At 46.6% G+C, this 18170-nt stretch overlaps 1 protein-coding gene across 1 annotated transcript; it reads left to right on the top strand.

Annotated features, from left to right (window-relative positions):
- Positions 1 to 579: 579 nt before the first annotated feature.
- On the top strand, positions 580 to 12264 carry ISL1 (ISL LIM homeobox 1). Its single transcript, XM_065905387.1, has 6 exons — positions 580 to 826; positions 1655 to 1844; positions 4564 to 4823; positions 6632 to 6918; positions 8130 to 8297; positions 10324 to 12264. Exons 1-6 carry the CDS (start codon positions 799 to 801, stop codon positions 10438 to 10440), a joined length of 1050 nt encoding a protein of 349 aa, XP_065761459.1. The 5' UTR covers positions 580 to 798; the 3' UTR covers positions 10441 to 12264.
- Positions 12265 to 18170: the final 5906 nt, after the last annotated feature.

An 18170-nucleotide genomic window follows, 5' to 3' on the forward strand; every position in this document is an offset into this window, starting at 1 on the left:
GCTGTCTGCCAAAGCGCGAGACCAAACCGAGCCAAACGGCCTGTTCCAAGTCGCCCTTTTCCTAAAGTCCGGAAGGGTCCTCGTCATCTAGAACACCTACCCACCAGCCACTCGCCACCGGAGGCGGAAAAGCGAGCCCCGCGCGCAACGCGGCCAGCCGGACTGCGGGGACCCCAGGAGCGCAGGGCGGAGGAGCAGCGCGACAGGAGGCGAGGGCGCTGGCGGCGCGGCCGGCTAGGAGCAAGGGGGAAGGCGGGGCAGAAGAAGGAGAAGGGAGGCCAGAAGCCAGGGCGGCCGGGCCGCCGGAGCACCGGGGGAGAGCGGTCTGAGCCCCGAGCGAGTCGCCTCGGGAGCCCTAACCCTCTCCCGCGGGCTTGCCGAACAGTCAGTGGCGCACCGCGGCGGCGAGGCTGAAATATGATAATCAGAACAGCTGCGCCGCGCGCCCCGCAGCCAATGGGCGCGGCGCTCGCCTGACGTCCCCGCGCGCTGCGTCAGACCAATGGCGATGGAGCTGAGTTGGAGCAGAGAAGTTTGAGTAAGAGATAAGGAAGAGAGGTGCCCGAGCCGCGCCGAGTCCGCGCCGCCGCAGCGCCTCCGCTCCGCCAACTCCGCCGGCTTAAATTGGACTCCCCGATCAGCGAGGGCGCGGCGCAGCCGGGCAGCGGGCTCTCTCAGCCTTGGCAATCCCAGGGGCCACTGTTTCCCACTTAGCCACAGCTCCAGCATCCTCTCTGTGGGCTGTTCACCAACTGTACAACCACCATTTCACTGTGGACATTACTCCCTGTTACAGATATGGGAGACATGGGAGATCCACCAAAAAGTAAGAAGCGATTTTACCTTGTGGGGCTCGGTGCTGTTTTTGTGCGGGGGTCTCTCTCTCAGGCACGGGTGCCAAGGGCTCTTCGGAGTTGGAGTCATTGCTTGGAGAGAGAGAGAGAAGGTGGCTGTTTCTTGTTGCCGCCACGCCTGCATGCTTGCTGTCGGTTCCGATCTTCGGGGAAACTGATCGTACCTTGTGTTTGAATTCGCCTGCGCGTCCTCCAAAACCTTAGCCTTCCGGTGCTAAGCGGCGGTTTTCTCCTTGGGACTCCGGAGCTCTCCGAGAAGGTTATTCTGTTGCAAAGATATGCCTGCACGTACAATACCCGGAGAGGTGAATTAGCATTAGACTTGCAAAAGAGAACGAGTGACAACTGTATTGATGTCTGCTCTTGCTAACAATATCCAGTCCTATGTGCTATTTAAGAGCGTGCTTCATGGAAAATATAGACATCCCTGCGTTCACTTAACGCTTCTAGTCAAAACCTTTTCTTTGACTTGACTTATCCATAATCTTTCCCAATGATTATGGCAAAGAGGGAGGAGGGAGGGAAAAGAAACAAAATGAACGGGTTTGATTGCGTGCTAGGCTTGCAAATGCAGACTATTCAAATCTGCATTTTATATATATTCCACCTCCTTTTAAAAATGAGTCAAGGTTTTGATGGCACACTTCAATTACCATCCCAAAGTGCAATACTCTTAAAAAAAAAAGGAAAAAAAAAAAAAAAACTCCCAGAGTACGCCCTATAAGAGAACGACACTAAAAGTGTGTTTATCTCTGTAGGAAGTAAACGGTTAGTCAATCATGTATTTATTTTCATTTCAGAAAAACGTCTGATTTCCCTGTGTGTTGGTTGCGGCAATCAAATTCACGATCAGTATATTCTGAGGGTTTCTCCGGATTTGGAATGGCATGCGGCATGTTTGAAATGTGCGGAGTGTAATCAGTATTTGGACGAGAGCTGTACGTGCTTTGTTAGAGATGGGAAAACCTACTGTAAAAGAGATTATATCAGGTACGCCATTTATACCGTTTACTTAATTTTGTGAGAGTCCCCTTCCTCTCCCCATTGGTTATTTATTATTTTGTGTGGCTTTGTCTTTTGCCAGAGTATGCCTTAATGGGTGCTAGCGTGCAGAAGTTACCCCTGTAAATGTAATACGTAAATTAAACTATGCTGTTCGTTTTACTTTTCAGGGGAAAAAAAATGAGACTCAATAGTGGCTTTCAAAAATAATGTGGTTTGAAGCTTTGTTTAATTGCTTTTGGAATTTGTGATGCTGAAATTATTTTCCTGTTACCCTCCCCCTTCCAAAACAAACTTAAAAAATACAGTATGGATAAGTTGGGGTTTCTAAACTTTTTTTAAAAGGTTGGATTTTATTCTATCATACAGTGGTTTTCCTTTTTATTTTAATTCAGTATTTTATTGGAAACTTCCAGATTCTTTGAAGATGTCAATGCAATAGGTAAAATTAAAGTTTGACCTAGGCATGTTTAAAAGTATACTTTGCAAGAGCAAATAGAGGTGTTGCCCTTTACTTTTTGGGTAAGGGATCCTGCTTGGAAAATTTAAAAAGCAACCCAAATATTCTCTGTAAAAACGACCCGGAGATTTAATCTTTTTAAATATTAACCCTTTGGTGACATATGACTGTCTTCTTTCTTATCTTATCTGAGCTGATGAACTAGACAGAGCAGATCAAATTGCCCATCATCTGTCTATGAACAATCGGTATATTTAGATAATTGAACAGCTTCCTTTCTCACATTAAAATCTGGTAACTGATAAAATGAGCGAATTGCCCTCACTGACAAGAATAAAACCACATAAGGAACGTCCTGAATTTTTTTCTATCAGTTTCTTCTGCATCTAAACTTCACGCGTTGCCAATCTCAAATTTTCTGACTTGTTTATACCTACGTCAGAAAATTCATTTTCTGCCTAAGGAAGGAAGTAGAATTTCCAAAGAAAATATTATTGTTTTAAGAACAAAACAGAAGAGAGAACACCTTCATTATTACGTTGAATAATACAAAATATTATCTTTAAAAATAAATTGTCCAGTGGCTATTAACAAGTAATTAGCTTTGGAAGTTACAGAGTTTATGGCGCTGAGAACTTAAAGTTTAGTTAGGATTTAAGTATGCAGTTAACGATTTTTTTTCCTGCTTACTCGGTGTTCAGTATTTTTTCTTATTTTCAAACCATGAAGTGGAGAGCAGAATTTTATTAGATAAAGGTGAACAGTGCAGGGGGAAAAAGTTTATTAATACTTTGGTGGTGGGAGAGGAGAATGAGAGGAAAGAGGGGAAGTGGGGCGCTGGAGGAAGGGGGAGGGATTTTCCCAATTGTTTGGTCACAGGCAAGGTAAAGTCCTCATCCTATGAAATGGCAGATCTCACATGGAGTAGGCGGAGGGAAGGAAAACTTTTGAATCTACCTTCTAACCTCTGACAAATGAGCCGTTTTCAATTGTTTACTTGATTGGTGTATGAGCTCCAGATTCTGGAGAGGGGGCCACTGCAGAAAGTATCTTTACTCCTGTGGGGGTCGTGTTTTGCTCAGCTGTATTCAGACCTGCATGTGCCTATTTCTGCAGACATGCTTGTGGAAGGAACCAATTGCTTTTACCTTTTCTTCTCCACTCTTTCAACTATGTATGTGTGTGTGTGTGTGTGCGCACGCTCGCCTGCGTGCAACTGTGTGTCCCTTTGAAATCCTGTAGTTGTAAGAGGAGAACAGAGAGACTGTTGAGATTTCCCAAAACCTTTCTCCCCTTGGGGGAGCGAGGTTCACCCCACTGCCCCTCTTCGTGTGGGTCTTTGCCTCTCCTCCATTCTCTGTTTGTAGGAATGCCCCCGCTCTGGTTATTAGTGATACGTGGAGAGGGGGCCGGGGTAGGGCGTCTAGATGGAACCTACAAGGATTGTCTGTTGGCAAGGAAAGGTGAGCGGCAAGGAAGACCTTAGAAGTGGGTCTTTTCATTTTTCTGGCAGGTCAGGGTTCTCAGACAGACAGAAATAGAGGTAGATGTTTCAGCGACTGGATATAGATGGAAGGAAACCAAGCAGATTTTTAAAAAATAAGAGGAAGAACGGAGAGGAAACTTTCTGTTAACATTGCTGCCTGAGGAAAAAATCTTTAGCTGGGGAAACAGCAATGGGCTCCTGATGCAGAAAGGACTCTGGAAACCCTCAGAGGTTTCATTTTGTTCTAATACCCATCCATGCATTTGTGTATGTTTTGTGGGGGTGACAATCTCATTTCCCAACCTCATTTTCTTTTGAAAGGAGGATTGCAGGTTGCAGTTTTAGAGACGTTTCTAGCAGCAGAAATTGGGGGATAGAAAGGTGAAAACGTGGGACCAGTGGCTCCCGGAATTCACCTCGGGATTCCTTCCTGCCAAGAGCAGCAAGAGGCACCCGGGGACTGGTCGCTGGAGCAGCCGCCCAGGCTTCCAATACATCAAACATTTCTCTCTAGTTTGGACTGGTACAGACCGAGACACAGAGGTTCATAGGCAAGGGAAACGGAACGGGAAAAGAGAGAAATCTATTCGTTTCCATCCTCCCATTCCCAGCTTGCCTGCTAATACTGATTTCAGTGTCTCAGGACGTTGTGGCCGAAGTCGCCAACGACCCTAGACCCGGGGCAGCGCCCGCTTGAAGTGACTCCCTCTCTCTCTGCTTCCCTCCCTTCCCGGCCCGCCCCCCATCCCACCCCCGCGCAGGTTGTACGGGATCAAATGCGCCAAGTGCAGCATCGGCTTCAGCAAAAACGACTTCGTGATGCGCGCGCGCTCCAAGGTGTACCACATCGAGTGTTTCCGCTGCGTGGCCTGCAGCCGCCAGCTGATCCCCGGGGATGAGTTCGCGCTGCGGGAGGACGGGCTCTTCTGCCGCGCGGACCACGACGTGGTGGAGAGGGCCAGCCTGGGCGCCGGCGACCCGCTCAGCCCCTTGCACCCGGCGCGGCCGCTGCAAATGGCAGGTACTCCCGGGAGCGGAGGGCGGCCCTCCTTGGGGAGGCCGCCGCCAGGCGAGGCCAGCGCCGCGCCGCGGTCTTGGGACCCACGCGGCTGCCGCTGCAGCTGCCAGTTACACGGAGGGTTCTGGGCGCGGTTTGCACAGTACTTCCCTCTTTTTGCGGCCAGGTTCACTGCCCTCAATGTCTCCCTTGACTCCCCTGGCACACCTACACTACACGTCTGTGTGTCTATGTGTGGGTGCCCGCGAATGTACACCGCTTGTGCACGCATGTATACACACGCCCAAACAGTACTTCCAGTTCACCTTGGCCTCCAAACCGTGGCTTTCTGACAACCGGCTTCAGCTTCCCTCCAGGTATTCTCCGCCGCTGCCTAATTAAAGGGGTGGAGCTCTGGGCCCCTGGAGCTTCCTCCTTTAACCCAAAGAAGGAAGCTTAAGTCAAGTTAGACCCTCAATTCCTTTTTTCCTTGCCAACTGCCCCACACTCCAAAATATTTTTAAAGTGTTATCTTCATCCCTTTGTGAGACAGGGGACCTAAAAAGATACAGTTTTAATAATTGCAAGCCTTCGCACAGAGCCGTCATTTAAAACTGTCAGCAGGCTAATCTGCAGTAATTGCCTTGTAAAGGTAGCCTGCTTCTTTAAACCGTTCATTCTACTTGATTTGGTGAGAATTTCATCTTCAGGCCTGTTGCTGTGACACCGAGTTGACCTCATAGGTGTTGACCTGACCCCGGGGGTCCTGGAAAAATGCAAGATTTGTAACATACAGATTTGAGGGCCCTTGCCCCAGGAAGGAGAGTAGAAATAGAACAGGGTTGGCCCCGGAGTGGGGGCCACAGGTAAGAAGGCCGACAATGTTTCCAAACCTGCCTTCCGGTCTTGAATGGAACTGCCCTGGTGTATTTTTAAAAGTATCAATCCTCCCGGAACCCTGATGGTGAAAAATCTACAGCTCTTCCCCCTCTGCTTTCTGGCAGCTCTTACGAATTCTGTCGGGGGTGGGGGGTGGGAGGGGTTATGACTTAGCTTGCAGCGGAGCAAAGCCCGTGGTGCCAACTTCTGTTAGCGCAACCTGGGCTCTGCCCTGGGACACAGCGTATTGGGAAGGGGTCAGGAGCATGCCCCAGCCGTCTTTTCTCTAGAGGCCGGGCAGCTCTAAAGAGTTTCAGTTTTCCTTTTCTGGGGAGCAGATCTCATCGCGAACCATCCAGGTAGATTTAGTAGATCCAGGTAGAGTAGGAAGGATCAGAAGCTGTAGAGACGGCCGAGGTACCGAATGTCTTTATCCTCTTGACATAACTGTCCTCTGGGGATTGCACTTCAACGCTCTCGGGCAGAATTCTTCTCTGCCTTAGTTGCAGACATCCCACGGGGGTAGTGTCCTCACTGTCACTGGGTGTCCTGCCTTTCCTTCCCTTGTAGGGCCTGTGAGTAGGGGGAGGGGAACCTGGACCCCGATCTGGGTACTAGGAAAGGGGAGAACGGGGGAGAAACTAGGAAGAAAGATGCCACCCTTGCTGTGAACCGGGGGACAGAACCCGAGAGATGCGCCCCTTTGCTAACTCTGCCGTGTTGACTGGAGCAGAGGCGGAGGCCGCTTTCTCGGGTCCAGACTACTCAGCATTGACCTCTTAAGATGAGAGAGTGAGATTTCATTCTCCCTTTTGCGTCCCGCACCCCACCTCTGCCGCCTCGGCTTTTGTCTGTCGAGGTCGCAAAGCGCTGGCCATTGCCCCGTTTCCCCCGGATCGGGTGCGGGCAGGCGGGCGGCCCGGCCCGCGCTCACCGCACCCCTTGCCCCGCAGCCGAGCCCATCTCCGCCCGGCAGCCGGCCCTGCGGCCCCACGTCCACAAGCAGCCGGAGAAGACCACCCGCGTGCGGACTGTGCTGAACGAGAAGCAGCTGCACACGTTGCGAACCTGCTACGCCGCCAACCCCCGGCCCGATGCGCTCATGAAGGAGCAACTGGTGGAGATGACCGGCCTCAGTCCCCGTGTGATCCGGGTCTGGTTTCAGAACAAGCGGTGCAAGGACAAGAAGCGGAGCATCATGATGAAGCAGCTGCAGCAGCAGCAGCCCAATGATAAAACTGTGAGTGGCCCTGGGCCGGGCAGGGAGCTCGAGGGGGAAGCCGAGGAGTGCGTGCTGTCTGCCCAGATGGGCCAACTCTCTCCCTCCGGCTCCTGAGCAGAAGCTGGCCCTGGCGGCCTCTCACCCCGACCCGCACCCCGGGGAGAGGCCACCGCCCCCCGGGCCCACCCGCCAGGGCCCCAGCTGCTCCAGGAGGCCCCCCCTGTGATTGGAGGCCCACGGCCCTCAGCCCACGTGGGTGGGCTCTCCTGCCCTTCAATTTCTTGACCCTGCCCCATCCCAGATCAGGAGGGACAGTAGCCCCCACCGTGGGGGCAGAGAGGCCTTGTGCCAAACTTCTGGTTGTCAGTTCCTCAGACACCCGAGGGGAGGAAGGGAGGAATCCTTGGTTTCCTATTTAATCCAGGGTCACTCTGGGCGCCCCTTGGTGGGAGGCCTGCTGCAGAGCCCCCAGGCCAGGAAAGTCCCCGAAGGTGACCCGTGAAAATAGGACACCCTCTGCTCCAGGTTAAGCCCAGGTCTCCAGAGATGTCAGGCCCCTGGCATCCCTGGGCCAGGACAGCAGCCACCAGGCAGGCCTCCTGGTTAAGTTTAAAGAGTTTTGTTTTGTTTTTTTAGCTTTTCCTTTTTACTGCTTAGGCCCTATTTTTAAATGCCATAAAACCTACTGTCATTAAATGTGGCAGACCAGCCAAGCCTGAGCCAGGGCACTTTCGAAGTTGGTTAGTGCGTAACAGCACAATAGCCGCCAGATGCTTGGGAGTGGGGGTTGGCTCCCAGAGAACTGCCTGGAGAAAATCTAACCAAAAGTCTGATTCACTGAAACTGCCCAGAAAACCACCATGTCTAGAGGCTGAAGGGAGGCCCATCGTGCTCCAGCTTTCTGCTGAGATGCCGTGGCTTGGGAAGGCAGACAGGGGTAACTGAGATGACTGCTGAATATAAGGGGAAAGAAGAAAGTTGAGACAGAATTTCACTTCCTAAGATTCAAGCATAGCTAATAGCTCAGCCCCCAGAAGCAGAAAAACAAAACGTAATAAAACAAAACTGAACCCTGGCTAATATCCATAGGTGCAGCAGATTAACTGAGTCAATAAAGGCAACTATATAGATAAGATAATACCAGGGTATATTTGTTTAGCCTGCACAGACAATGGAGGGAGGGAGTTTGCTCATTAACATGTTGGGTTTGGGGGGGGGCCTATTCACAGAATATCCAAGGGATGACAGGAACGCCCATGGTGGCTGCCAGTCCGGAGAGACACGACGGAGGCTTACAGGCAAACCCAGTGGAGGTGCAGAGTTACCAGCCGCCTTGGAAAGTGCTCAGTGACTTCGCCTTGCAGAGTGACATCGATCAGCCGGCTTTTCAACAACTGGTAAGTGTCAGCTCCCAGAGTGGGGAGGCTGAATCTCCAAAGAAAGGAGATTCTGATCAAACTGTCACACAATTAAAGATTCTGAGGGTGGGGAGGGGGCCATTTTGGCCCCAGCAATGGGGAGAGCCAGGGGAGGCCTTGTGGAAGGAAGGAATGCAAGGACAACAGGCCTCTTGTGAGTCTATTCTATGAGACTTTGTAATTTGACCATTTACGTTGAATTTTCTATTAATCAGGCCTGCTCTTAGGGATTAGCTTTAAGGTACCTAACTCACTAGACACATGTGGGAAGGGGTGTACTGGGTTGTAGCATCATACATCTCCAACTTGTAGAGTCAAAAGGGACATTAGAGATCATCTTGGCATTTTGATCAACAGCTAGTAAATATACTCCTTCCTCAGCTCCTAGAGAATGATCTTGTTAAGGCCCTAAATCAAGGTGACTATAATAATAATCAGTGTTGTAATACATAATCAATTTTATTATCAATGGTTAGCGGGCACCCATAGTTGCAATTTTCAAATATATCAATAAAGAGTTCAGTTATTCAGAGATGTGACTGATGCTTTTTGTAACTATATCCCTTTCTGGGACTGTATCTTAATCTAAAATGTTGAACTGCTTAAGCATTTTTTAGGGTATAAGTTCAAATAGCATACACAGTCATATTCTGTGGGGCATGTATAGCAAAAGGAACCAGAATTCTATCAATCAGATAAGAATATAAAAGCCTCTCAGCATTAATGTTTTACACATCCAGAGAAGAGAAAATCAACTCACACATCCAGAGAAAAGAAAATCAACTTTCACCTACAAAAAGCTTAAGGGTAAAGATAACTAAGATTATTAAGTGTATGTCCTTGTGATATGACATATGTTCATAAGGCTTTTTTTTTCTTAAATAATAATCAGCCCTATAGAATCTTGTTCTATAAAACATGATCCATCCTAAAAACTTGTTCCCTTCTTTGAAAATAAAGCTTGAATTGAGGTTAGTATTTTACCCTCACATTTACCTGGCGGGCATTTTCTTTCTTTGTGGCAACAGTTGGGTAATGGACCACAGGCAGTGCATTAAAAAGGGCCTGGCCCAGGTGTCTGTTTGCAAATGGGCCAGGCTAAAGGAGGCAAATTTGAAAAGTTCCTTGACAGTCACAGTGGGAAAGTTCAATAAGGTAGGAAGACAGGTAGACCCTGGAATTAGGAAAAAGAGCTGATTTTTAATGTCACGCTAATCTTGCCAGTTATTTGGATCATAGAAGGCAGGTAAGGGTAGGTTTCAGGGCAGCCAAGCATTTGCACCTTCTGAATCTTTAGTGTCAGCTGAGAGCAGCCAAAGAGTGGGGGGGGGGAGTGTTGAGAGCCGAGTGGAGAAGGTTTACAGCAGCTACACAATACTTTGGACTTAAGAGAAGGAGCCAGATATTTATAATGTGGGTGACGTTATAATATATGGGTCTCCTCTCGGAAGGAAGAGCCTGACTGAAAGAGAAAAAGAGGCCAAAAGGCAGCAGGACCAACAAGAAGGAAGAAAGCCCCTGCTGTGAACTCTCTGAGGAGTTAATCATTGTTCTCTGGAGCCTCCTCTGAATCTCCCGTCACAGGATCTAAGCGTTGTGTTATGGATTTTTCAACTCGAGAAGAGAGGCTTTGATGCCTGGAGACTGAGAACTCGCCTGCTCCCAGGGCAACATGTAGCCAGCAGGATAATTTTATTTTCAGCGTGCATGGTAGAGTTGCAATGCTATTTTACAGCGGGAAACACATTTGTTCTTAAATAATTTAATGCAACATAATGTTGGGAATTCAGTTTCATTTAAAACAGAGATCTCTTGGAAGATGGGAAAGTGAGAGGATTTCTTCTTTTTTTTTTTCTTATAGGTTTTCTTTAAGCCTGTTAAAATTCAATTATATATGTGGATATCTCTATATCTGTCTGTCTACACACACACACAAGACGAGTTTATAATCCTTTTGTGAATATGATCATAGCCTCCTTTATTCATGTCTCAACCTTCTGTGCAGGTTAATTTTTCAGAAGGAGGACCGGGCTCTAATTCCACTGGCAGTGAAGTGGCATCGATGTCCTCTCAGCTCCCAGATACACCTAACAGCATGGTAGCCAGTCCAATTGAGGCATGAGGAACATTCATTCAGACGTTTTTTTTTTTTCCCTGTTGGAGAAAGTGGGAAATTATAATGTTGAACTCCGAAACAAAAGTATTTAACGACCCAGTCAATGAAAACTGAATCGAGAAATGAATGCTCCATGAAATGCACGAAGTCTGTTTTAATGACAAGGTGATATGGTAGCAACACTGTGAAGACAATCATGGGATTTTACTAGAATTAAAACAGCAAACAAAACCCAAACCCAACATAACGCTATCCAATGACCTTAGGAGTACTGAAAGAAAAAAAAAAAAAGACGTTTTTGAAACGTAGAGGATTTATATTCAAGGATCTCAAAAAAAGCATTTTCATTTCACTGCACATCTAGAGAAAAGCAGAAATAGAGATTTTCTAGTCCATCTTATTCTGAATGGTGCTGTTTCTATATTGGTCATTGCCTTGCCAAACAGGAGCTCCAGCAAATGAGCAGGAAGAGAAACTGGCCTCTTTGGCTGAAAGAGTCCTTTCAAGAAGGTGGAGCTGCTTGGTTTGCGATGTTTTTAGTTGACTTTAACAAGGGGTTAATTGAAATCTTGGGTCTCTAGCATGTCCTGTAGCTGATTTCTTTTTTCCTTTTGCCCCCCCCCCCCTTTTTTTTGAGATCCATCCTCTATCAAGAAGTCTGAAGCGACTTTAAAGGTTTTTGAATTCAGATTTAAAAACCAACTTATAAAGCATTGCAACAAGGTTACCTCTATTTTGCCACAAGCGTCTCGGGATTGTGTTTGACTTGTGTCCGTCCAAGAACTTTTCCCCCAAAGATGTGTATAGTTATTGGTTAAAATGACTGTTTTCTCTCTCTCTGGAAATAAAGAGGAAAAAAAGGAAACTTTTTTTTTTTGTTTGCTCTTGCATTGCAAAAATTATAAAGTAATTTATTATTTATTGTCGGAAGACTTGCCACTTTTCATGTCATTTGACATTATTTTTTGTTTGCTGAAGTAAAAAAGAAAACGATAAAGGTTGTACCGTGGTCTTTGAATTATATGTCTAATTCTATTTGTTTTGTCTTTTTTTTTCTTAAATATTATGTGAAATGAAAGCGCCATATGTAGAATTATATCTTCAGGACTATTTCACCAATAAATGTTTGGCATAGATAAATAAATAAATGCAATGATCCAGGGTCCCTCTTTTATATGTTTACAAGTTAAGTCATTAAAATGTCTGAAATTAAGGACTGCATGTGAATGGGGTAAACAGACATACAATAGGTGTGATATTTTATTGCAAATAGTTAAGGTGGAGCTTGCAAATTTGCATTTCAATAGTTGGGGAAAACTGGTGGTAAGCTTACAACTCACAGCTGCGGTAATGTTATTGGCTTTTTGAAAATATCCTCAGTCCTGTTCCCCACCTTTCTTTCCTCTTTTCTAGCCCTACCCTCCATCCTATCCCATGCCACCCCACCCAAAATAGGAAGAAGGTCCTGCTTAAAAAGGATTTTGATCGAGTCACTATTTTTATCTCAGAGTGCTTTCTACCAAAGTCGCCTGCTTAGGATTATTGAAATGACCCATATTTCAAGTATAAGCTCTCGCTAAAAGAGAGGCTTTCTGCCTAGCCAGTGAAGTATGACCATTATTTACCAGTGGCGGCTGTCAGCCGATAGAGAAATGCTGCTTTATTTGCGCAGAAGACCAGGCCAAGAGAGGGGAGTTTTCTCACCAATTCCCAGACGAGCCAGCGTGGGTCTGTCCTTTGCCTCTCCCTCCCACCGCCGCCTCCAACTTGTTTCCTACCCGCCCCCTCGCTTTCTCTCTTTCTCCCCCAACTCCGATCCCCCAGACCCTAGGAGGGAGGGTGATGTGCTAGGGTGGAGCAGAGCTGCGGGGGCTCGGTCGGGAGCCGCCTTCTAAGGCCAGGGCTCCGCGTCGCGTGCTCCGCCGCCCCGTCGGCGGTCTGAGTTTCGTGGACGTGCGCGCTCACACCTTTCCCGCTGCCGTTGAGCCGTAGCTCCTGTGCTAGAGGCAGGACGGAGAAATGGCCCTGCTCGAAATCAGCAGGCTTCTCGGTTCGTTTGCGGGTATAGAGCTAGGATTTGGGGCTCTACCCTATCCCCTCTGCTCCCCAGCCCCCACCATGATACCCTGGCTCTTTAGAAACGGGAAGCATTTGTATGCGCGAGTGTAATGCCTTTTTAAACATCTGACAACTCGTAATAAACACGAAAGCTGACGTACCCTCGTCGTGTGTCTCGTGGCGTGCGCCCCTGCGGACCCTTGGCGAGTGGGGCAGAGGCCGGGCTGGAGCCGGAAGAGCCCCGCGGCTCCCCACCTCTCAAGTCGCTTTCACCCGCTCCAAACCTGCCGCAAGTCGGGAAACGAGCTTCAATTAGGCTTTTGTTTGGCCTCGTTCTACATAACGGGTTAATTACAGGCTCTAACGTGGGGGCAGAGAGAAAACAAACTTTGCATTGAAAATGCTACAGTGCATTAGACATGCCCGTTGATTACTTTGATTGTTGTGTCTAATTCTTGACAGAGGGGTAATAATTTGGCCGGCAGTAATGATGGCTTGTAGTCATCTGTTGAGAAAAACAGGAGTTATGTCTTATCTCACAGGGATCGAGAAAGGCTTCCCCCTCTTCTTCTTTTTTTTTTTTTTTTCTTCTTTTCTTTCCTGTCTCACTCCTCTCCTCTCTTGCACCAAACTGGACTTTTTCAGCTTCCCATTCACTGTTTCTATTCACCTGTCTTTTCGATTTTCCTTTTTCCTCACCGTCATACCTGGGATATGTGCTAGGATGGCAGGTACAACATGAATACTGGCGTCGGGAGCCCAAAGTTATCCATTGCTGAGGTCCTGGTTTGAAAACTAAGTCCTCTTCCCCAGGCATAGCCTTTAGTAGACACTTGAAAACCTTAGAGCTTAGAGAAGGGGGGAATTAGGATTTGCAGTGGAGGTACTTAAGTGAGACACATCTTTGTGATAGATTTTCATACTGACATTTATTTCTAAGATTAAGTGTGTGGGGTAGAGGGTAAGGGGAGATACTATTGTATCTCCTGTGTAGATATCTGTCTATTCTGAAGTCCACAGCTCGAGTTTAAGTACTGTAATTTGGGAGGGAAGTGTTGAATGATTTTGTTTCACTTGCTAGATTCAAGATATTTGCTGCCTGTTGGCTAAGGATGGATTGACTGGTCGATAGCATTCCAGTTCTTGTATTATTCATATGAAAGGTGTGTTCCCTTCTAGACTCCTCAGCGTGTTCTCTAAAACGTGTAGCTGAGATGTCTTCTTGTTTGCAAACCATCTTCAGCACATACTCTCCTTTTCCCTGCACACCTCTGGAGACCAAGTTTTGAGTGGTTCTCTTCTAATGAAATTCCTCCTGTTTGCCATTATCTTTGATCCTCCCTCCCCTTATTACTCTGAATTCTTCCTTCTGGACATTATGACTCATTTCCTCCAGCTTCTGCAGGCTAAAATTGAATGCAACCAAAAAAACACCCAGGACACTCTTCTTAAATCAGGGAATCCATATCAACATCTATACTCAATAAAACAACTGGATTTTTTTCTCCCTATTGTTTCAGAGCAATAACATCCTGTATTACAGTTTACTATATCTGTCTTTCCCTTTCATCAAATGGACCTGGGTTTTCTTTTAGAAAAAAAAGGTCCTCTCTAAGTTAGAATCCTTTTTGAAGAGATTTTTTTTTCTAGGTTGAAATGACACTTTGGGTTATTTGAGATTCTGCGTGGGTGTGTGTCCCCGTTTCCCAATTCACAACTTTTTTGGAATTCAAGATTTTGTGATGGTCTGCTGCTTTTCACTCTGATCAACTTGTTAAACTCATCTATTGACTTCCTTTCTGGTCTGTCTTTTGACTAAAAGAGACAATGTGCTTTTTAAGGTACCTCAAAGTACTTGATATTTTTCTAGCACCTTGAATTTTTAACCCTTAAAATCAGTCTCATTGAAATATCTTAGAAGTCCCATGTGGATTTTCCCTTTTTCTTTTTCTTGAAAAAGAGGGGGGGAGAGAAGTAAAAACTAGTTCCAAACCACCAGAAGAGCTAAGTTTGAATGAAACCCAGCCAGTTTGGGTCTAATCTCACCCCTAATACAAGTAAACTATCTGAGCAGAAAGTACTTCTTTTCTTATCTGTAAAGTTCAGTTTAGTCCACTTTTGTAAAGGAGATTTATAATCCAAATTATGCTTGGGTTCTATTCATTAAGGACTATTTACTTCCTCGCTGCTAATCAACAATTAAAGATTTTGTCACAACATGGCAAGTCAAATTTTCTTTGTGGGCACTGGGAGAAAGAGGATTTTTTTCTTTTTTTTTGTCTTTAAAGTGTTACTTTCAAAAATGACTCCAAATCCTGAATTCTCATTAACTATTTAAAATAAAAGCAATTAACTTGTACAGTGTGAGTTGGTGTTTTTAAAGTAAAATGCAAGTAGTTAATTCAGAGCGCTGGCAGCCGATTCTGTTTACTGATCTTTTCTGATTGTTGTTTTCTTGATAACCGAGCAAGCCACTGAATGGCTGTTTGAGCCCAGGCGCCACAAACATAAACTTCACAGCTTACAATGTCCCAAGTCGTGATGGAGGATCTCTCCACACCTCCCGGAGACTTCTGAAGTGTAGACAGAGAAGTTGGTTCTCGGGGAGCGAAGGAGGGGGAGGGGCGGGAGGGGAGGCTGCTGAGTGTTTGCTGGGAGCATTGTTACTATCACATCCTTTAATTTTTATGGCGCTTAAGCTGTTGGCTCAGCGAAGCCAGTCTCAGTGCCTTGGAGAAGCCAGGCTCTCCCAGGAACAGCACTTAAAGGCTACTTGATTCTTTTAAATTTTTTACAATTTATTTTGCAAGTCTTTCTGCATAATTATGTCTCTGCAAAAGCGCTCAGCAATGATAAAGCGTTCTAAAAAGGAAACCATTTTTCCCCCAAAAGAGGATGCCTATGATTTTGGGGGGTGGGGCATGGGGGTAGAGGGATTGTGGGGTAAGATTGCTTTTCACCAGGTGGGAAGAAAGGCACCTTGACCTGAGCTTTAGGACAGCCCCAGGCAGATTCTGTTCAGCCACCCTGCACGCCTAGGACACTCTTTCCCTTCCACTGAACAAAAATTAGTGCTCATTTTAAGGCGATGTGACTTGTGGACTTGATTGAATTGCAACTTATTTTTCCGGTCTTTCTAGGGGGTTCTCCCCACTGCTGTGTTTCTGACAACCAGAGAGCAGGGCAGAGCCGGGCTGCACGCGGGTTTGGGTGTTAGGAACCCGAGGGTTGGGGGGATGGGGACCCGACACCGGTCTAACCAGCCCTGTGACTCCCGCGGGCAAGCCAGCCCTTGATCCCTTAGGGACAATCGTGGCACCGGAGAGGAAAAAAGGGTGTTGCTGGCCCCTTCTCTTTCAGGGGTTGATCAGGTTGGCAGATCTGGAGGGCTAATCCAAACAAGGCGCTTGACTTGTGAGGTCGCGAGTCTAGACAGAGCTGGTGGCTCGGCGGCTCCTTATCTTTCCCTGGAATCAGCCGAAGAGGCGCTCCCCGGGCCACTGCGCCCGGCTCGCCCCGGCCGGAGCCACCGCGCGGCGCAGACGGCACAACAAACACAGCACCTGAGGCTTTACAGCTCGCTTTATTGTTTAATGGGGAGGGCCGCGAAGCAGTCGTTTGTCTTCTCGGCCCCCGAGCCTGGCAGTTCTGCGTGGCGGCGGGCCTCGGACGCCGGGTGGGGTGCTCGTCAGCCCCGCCGTCCGCTCGGCGTCCTCGGGCCCCCGCGCGCGCGCGTGGCGGCGACCCGGTCCCGCATCGCCCGGGGCCGAGGCCAGCCGGAGCCCCCAGAGCTGCCCGCATCAGGATCTGAACCCGGGGAGCGAGGCGGGTGGAGGGGCTGCGGGAGAAAGCTCAGCGTGAAGTGTCCTGGACTGCTCCGGGATCTCCTCTTGCTGCCTGGAAATGACAGTTTTGCGCTATCACCACTTATGGTCTTCGGGGTCAGTGGGCTCTGACTCAAGGGCGATCGATAAAAACATTTAGTTCAGTAATAAGCTTCTCCCCCCAGCCCCCACCATGTACCGAGAAAGATGCGTCACCATCTTGGACAGGGTGGCCCTGGGCGGCGAGCGCCCTTTCTTTTCCCAGCAAGCACAGAAAGTGGCGTGACTTTTCTTGGGTTTTCGTGACCACTTCACTGGCACACCGTGGAATCCTGCCTTGATCGTCCAACTGGCTTCCACCACGGAGAGCCTAACACTGCTGTCCACTTGGGAGCCGGGGGACCATGGGGACGCGCTCGCCCTTTTCGGAATGACGAATAACCCAGCTTGGGGATTTCTAATCCAGGATTTTGTGGCTTGCATTTCAAATTAATTGAGTACGATTAAGTTAATTACAATTTTGGCCTTTCCCTGTGGGGTTTTTCTCTTGTTTCAAAAAGAAGGGAGAGTTTCTAGTTACATCTGGTTACTCACTATTCTAGTTTGCAAACATTGTACGTGTATATGTGTCCTTGGCATGGAAGATAATACTGCCTCTGTTTAAAAACGAACCATCAGTGGAGGTCAGGAAATTTGGTTATGTGCTTCATGTGATGGTAATACAGACAACCCCATCTCCCAGCTTTGAGGTAGGTGAGTTCACATCACCTTCTTCCCTGCCTGGTCCCTCTCACCAAAGTGTCAAATGAAAAAACAAAAAACTCAGATTTTCCTGAAATGAAGGAATTTCCATAGGGAGCTTAAAAGAATTTTCTTTCTCCAGAAAATAATCCTTAACTGTAACTCAGGCACTGACTTTCCTTTTTCTCATGGGTAAGAATTGCTGTTTATTTTGAACTGTCACAAATACAATGTGTTGTTTGAAACTTGTTAAACTTAGCAGGTAAATGGAGATAATACTAGACAGGCCCCTGAATATGATAAGGTAAAATATGGTGGGAATGAACTTTTAGGGGCTATGAAGGAATTTACTTTTTCCCAATAGCTTTTCAATTAATCTCTTCAAAATGTTTCAACTACTTTTTCACAACATTTCTGTAATATCATACAGTAAACAGTTGTTCAAGGTGCATTAAAGACATGACCAGCAAAATGCTACTTGTGCAGGTAATGGTCTGCAGTTATTTTGATAATTTAGATTGCATATAGTCTCAGTTAGTTTTAGATAAGTTTTTTACCTTTAGTTAAAAAAAAAATGCCCACACTTAGTTAAAAACACATTTTGTCTTAGAAATTTCAATAATAACTTATTAGATCAAATACTGATTTGTTTTTATTATATACAGGAGGTTTGTTGTAAAAATAGGTTTAGCATAGTAAAAGGAATATCTGATTTTGGCAGAAAACTATCAGGAAATAGAAAAAAAAAGTTATATTTGGGAAGAGAGCATATATTACTTTGAAACAGTATATTTTAAGCAATAAAAGAGAAAGTGCCTGTTGACCAAGTAGTTAAAATCTCATGTTAAATTCAGAGAGTATAATTGATTGTTATTTGAAATTGTGTAACAATTGTCCAAAAGTTTTTGATGTGGGGATATAAGTTCTCAAGAAGAAATACTGGAAATAAAAATAAACCTAAATAACATTTAAGATTTAATTCATCAAGCAAAATGAGTGACTTTGTTTGTAAAATACAATAATTTTCTCCCATTAACGGTGAATGCAGATGTCTAAAATGATTAAATGTAGAGAATATTGTCAGTTTCTGGAGAATGAAACTGATTATCATTT

The sequence above is a fragment of the Muntiacus reevesi genome, chromosome 14 (genome assembly GCF_963930625.1).
Source record: "Muntiacus reevesi chromosome 14, mMunRee1.1, whole genome shotgun sequence".
Taxonomy (NCBI): Eukaryota; Metazoa; Chordata; class Mammalia; order Artiodactyla; family Cervidae; genus Muntiacus; species Muntiacus reevesi.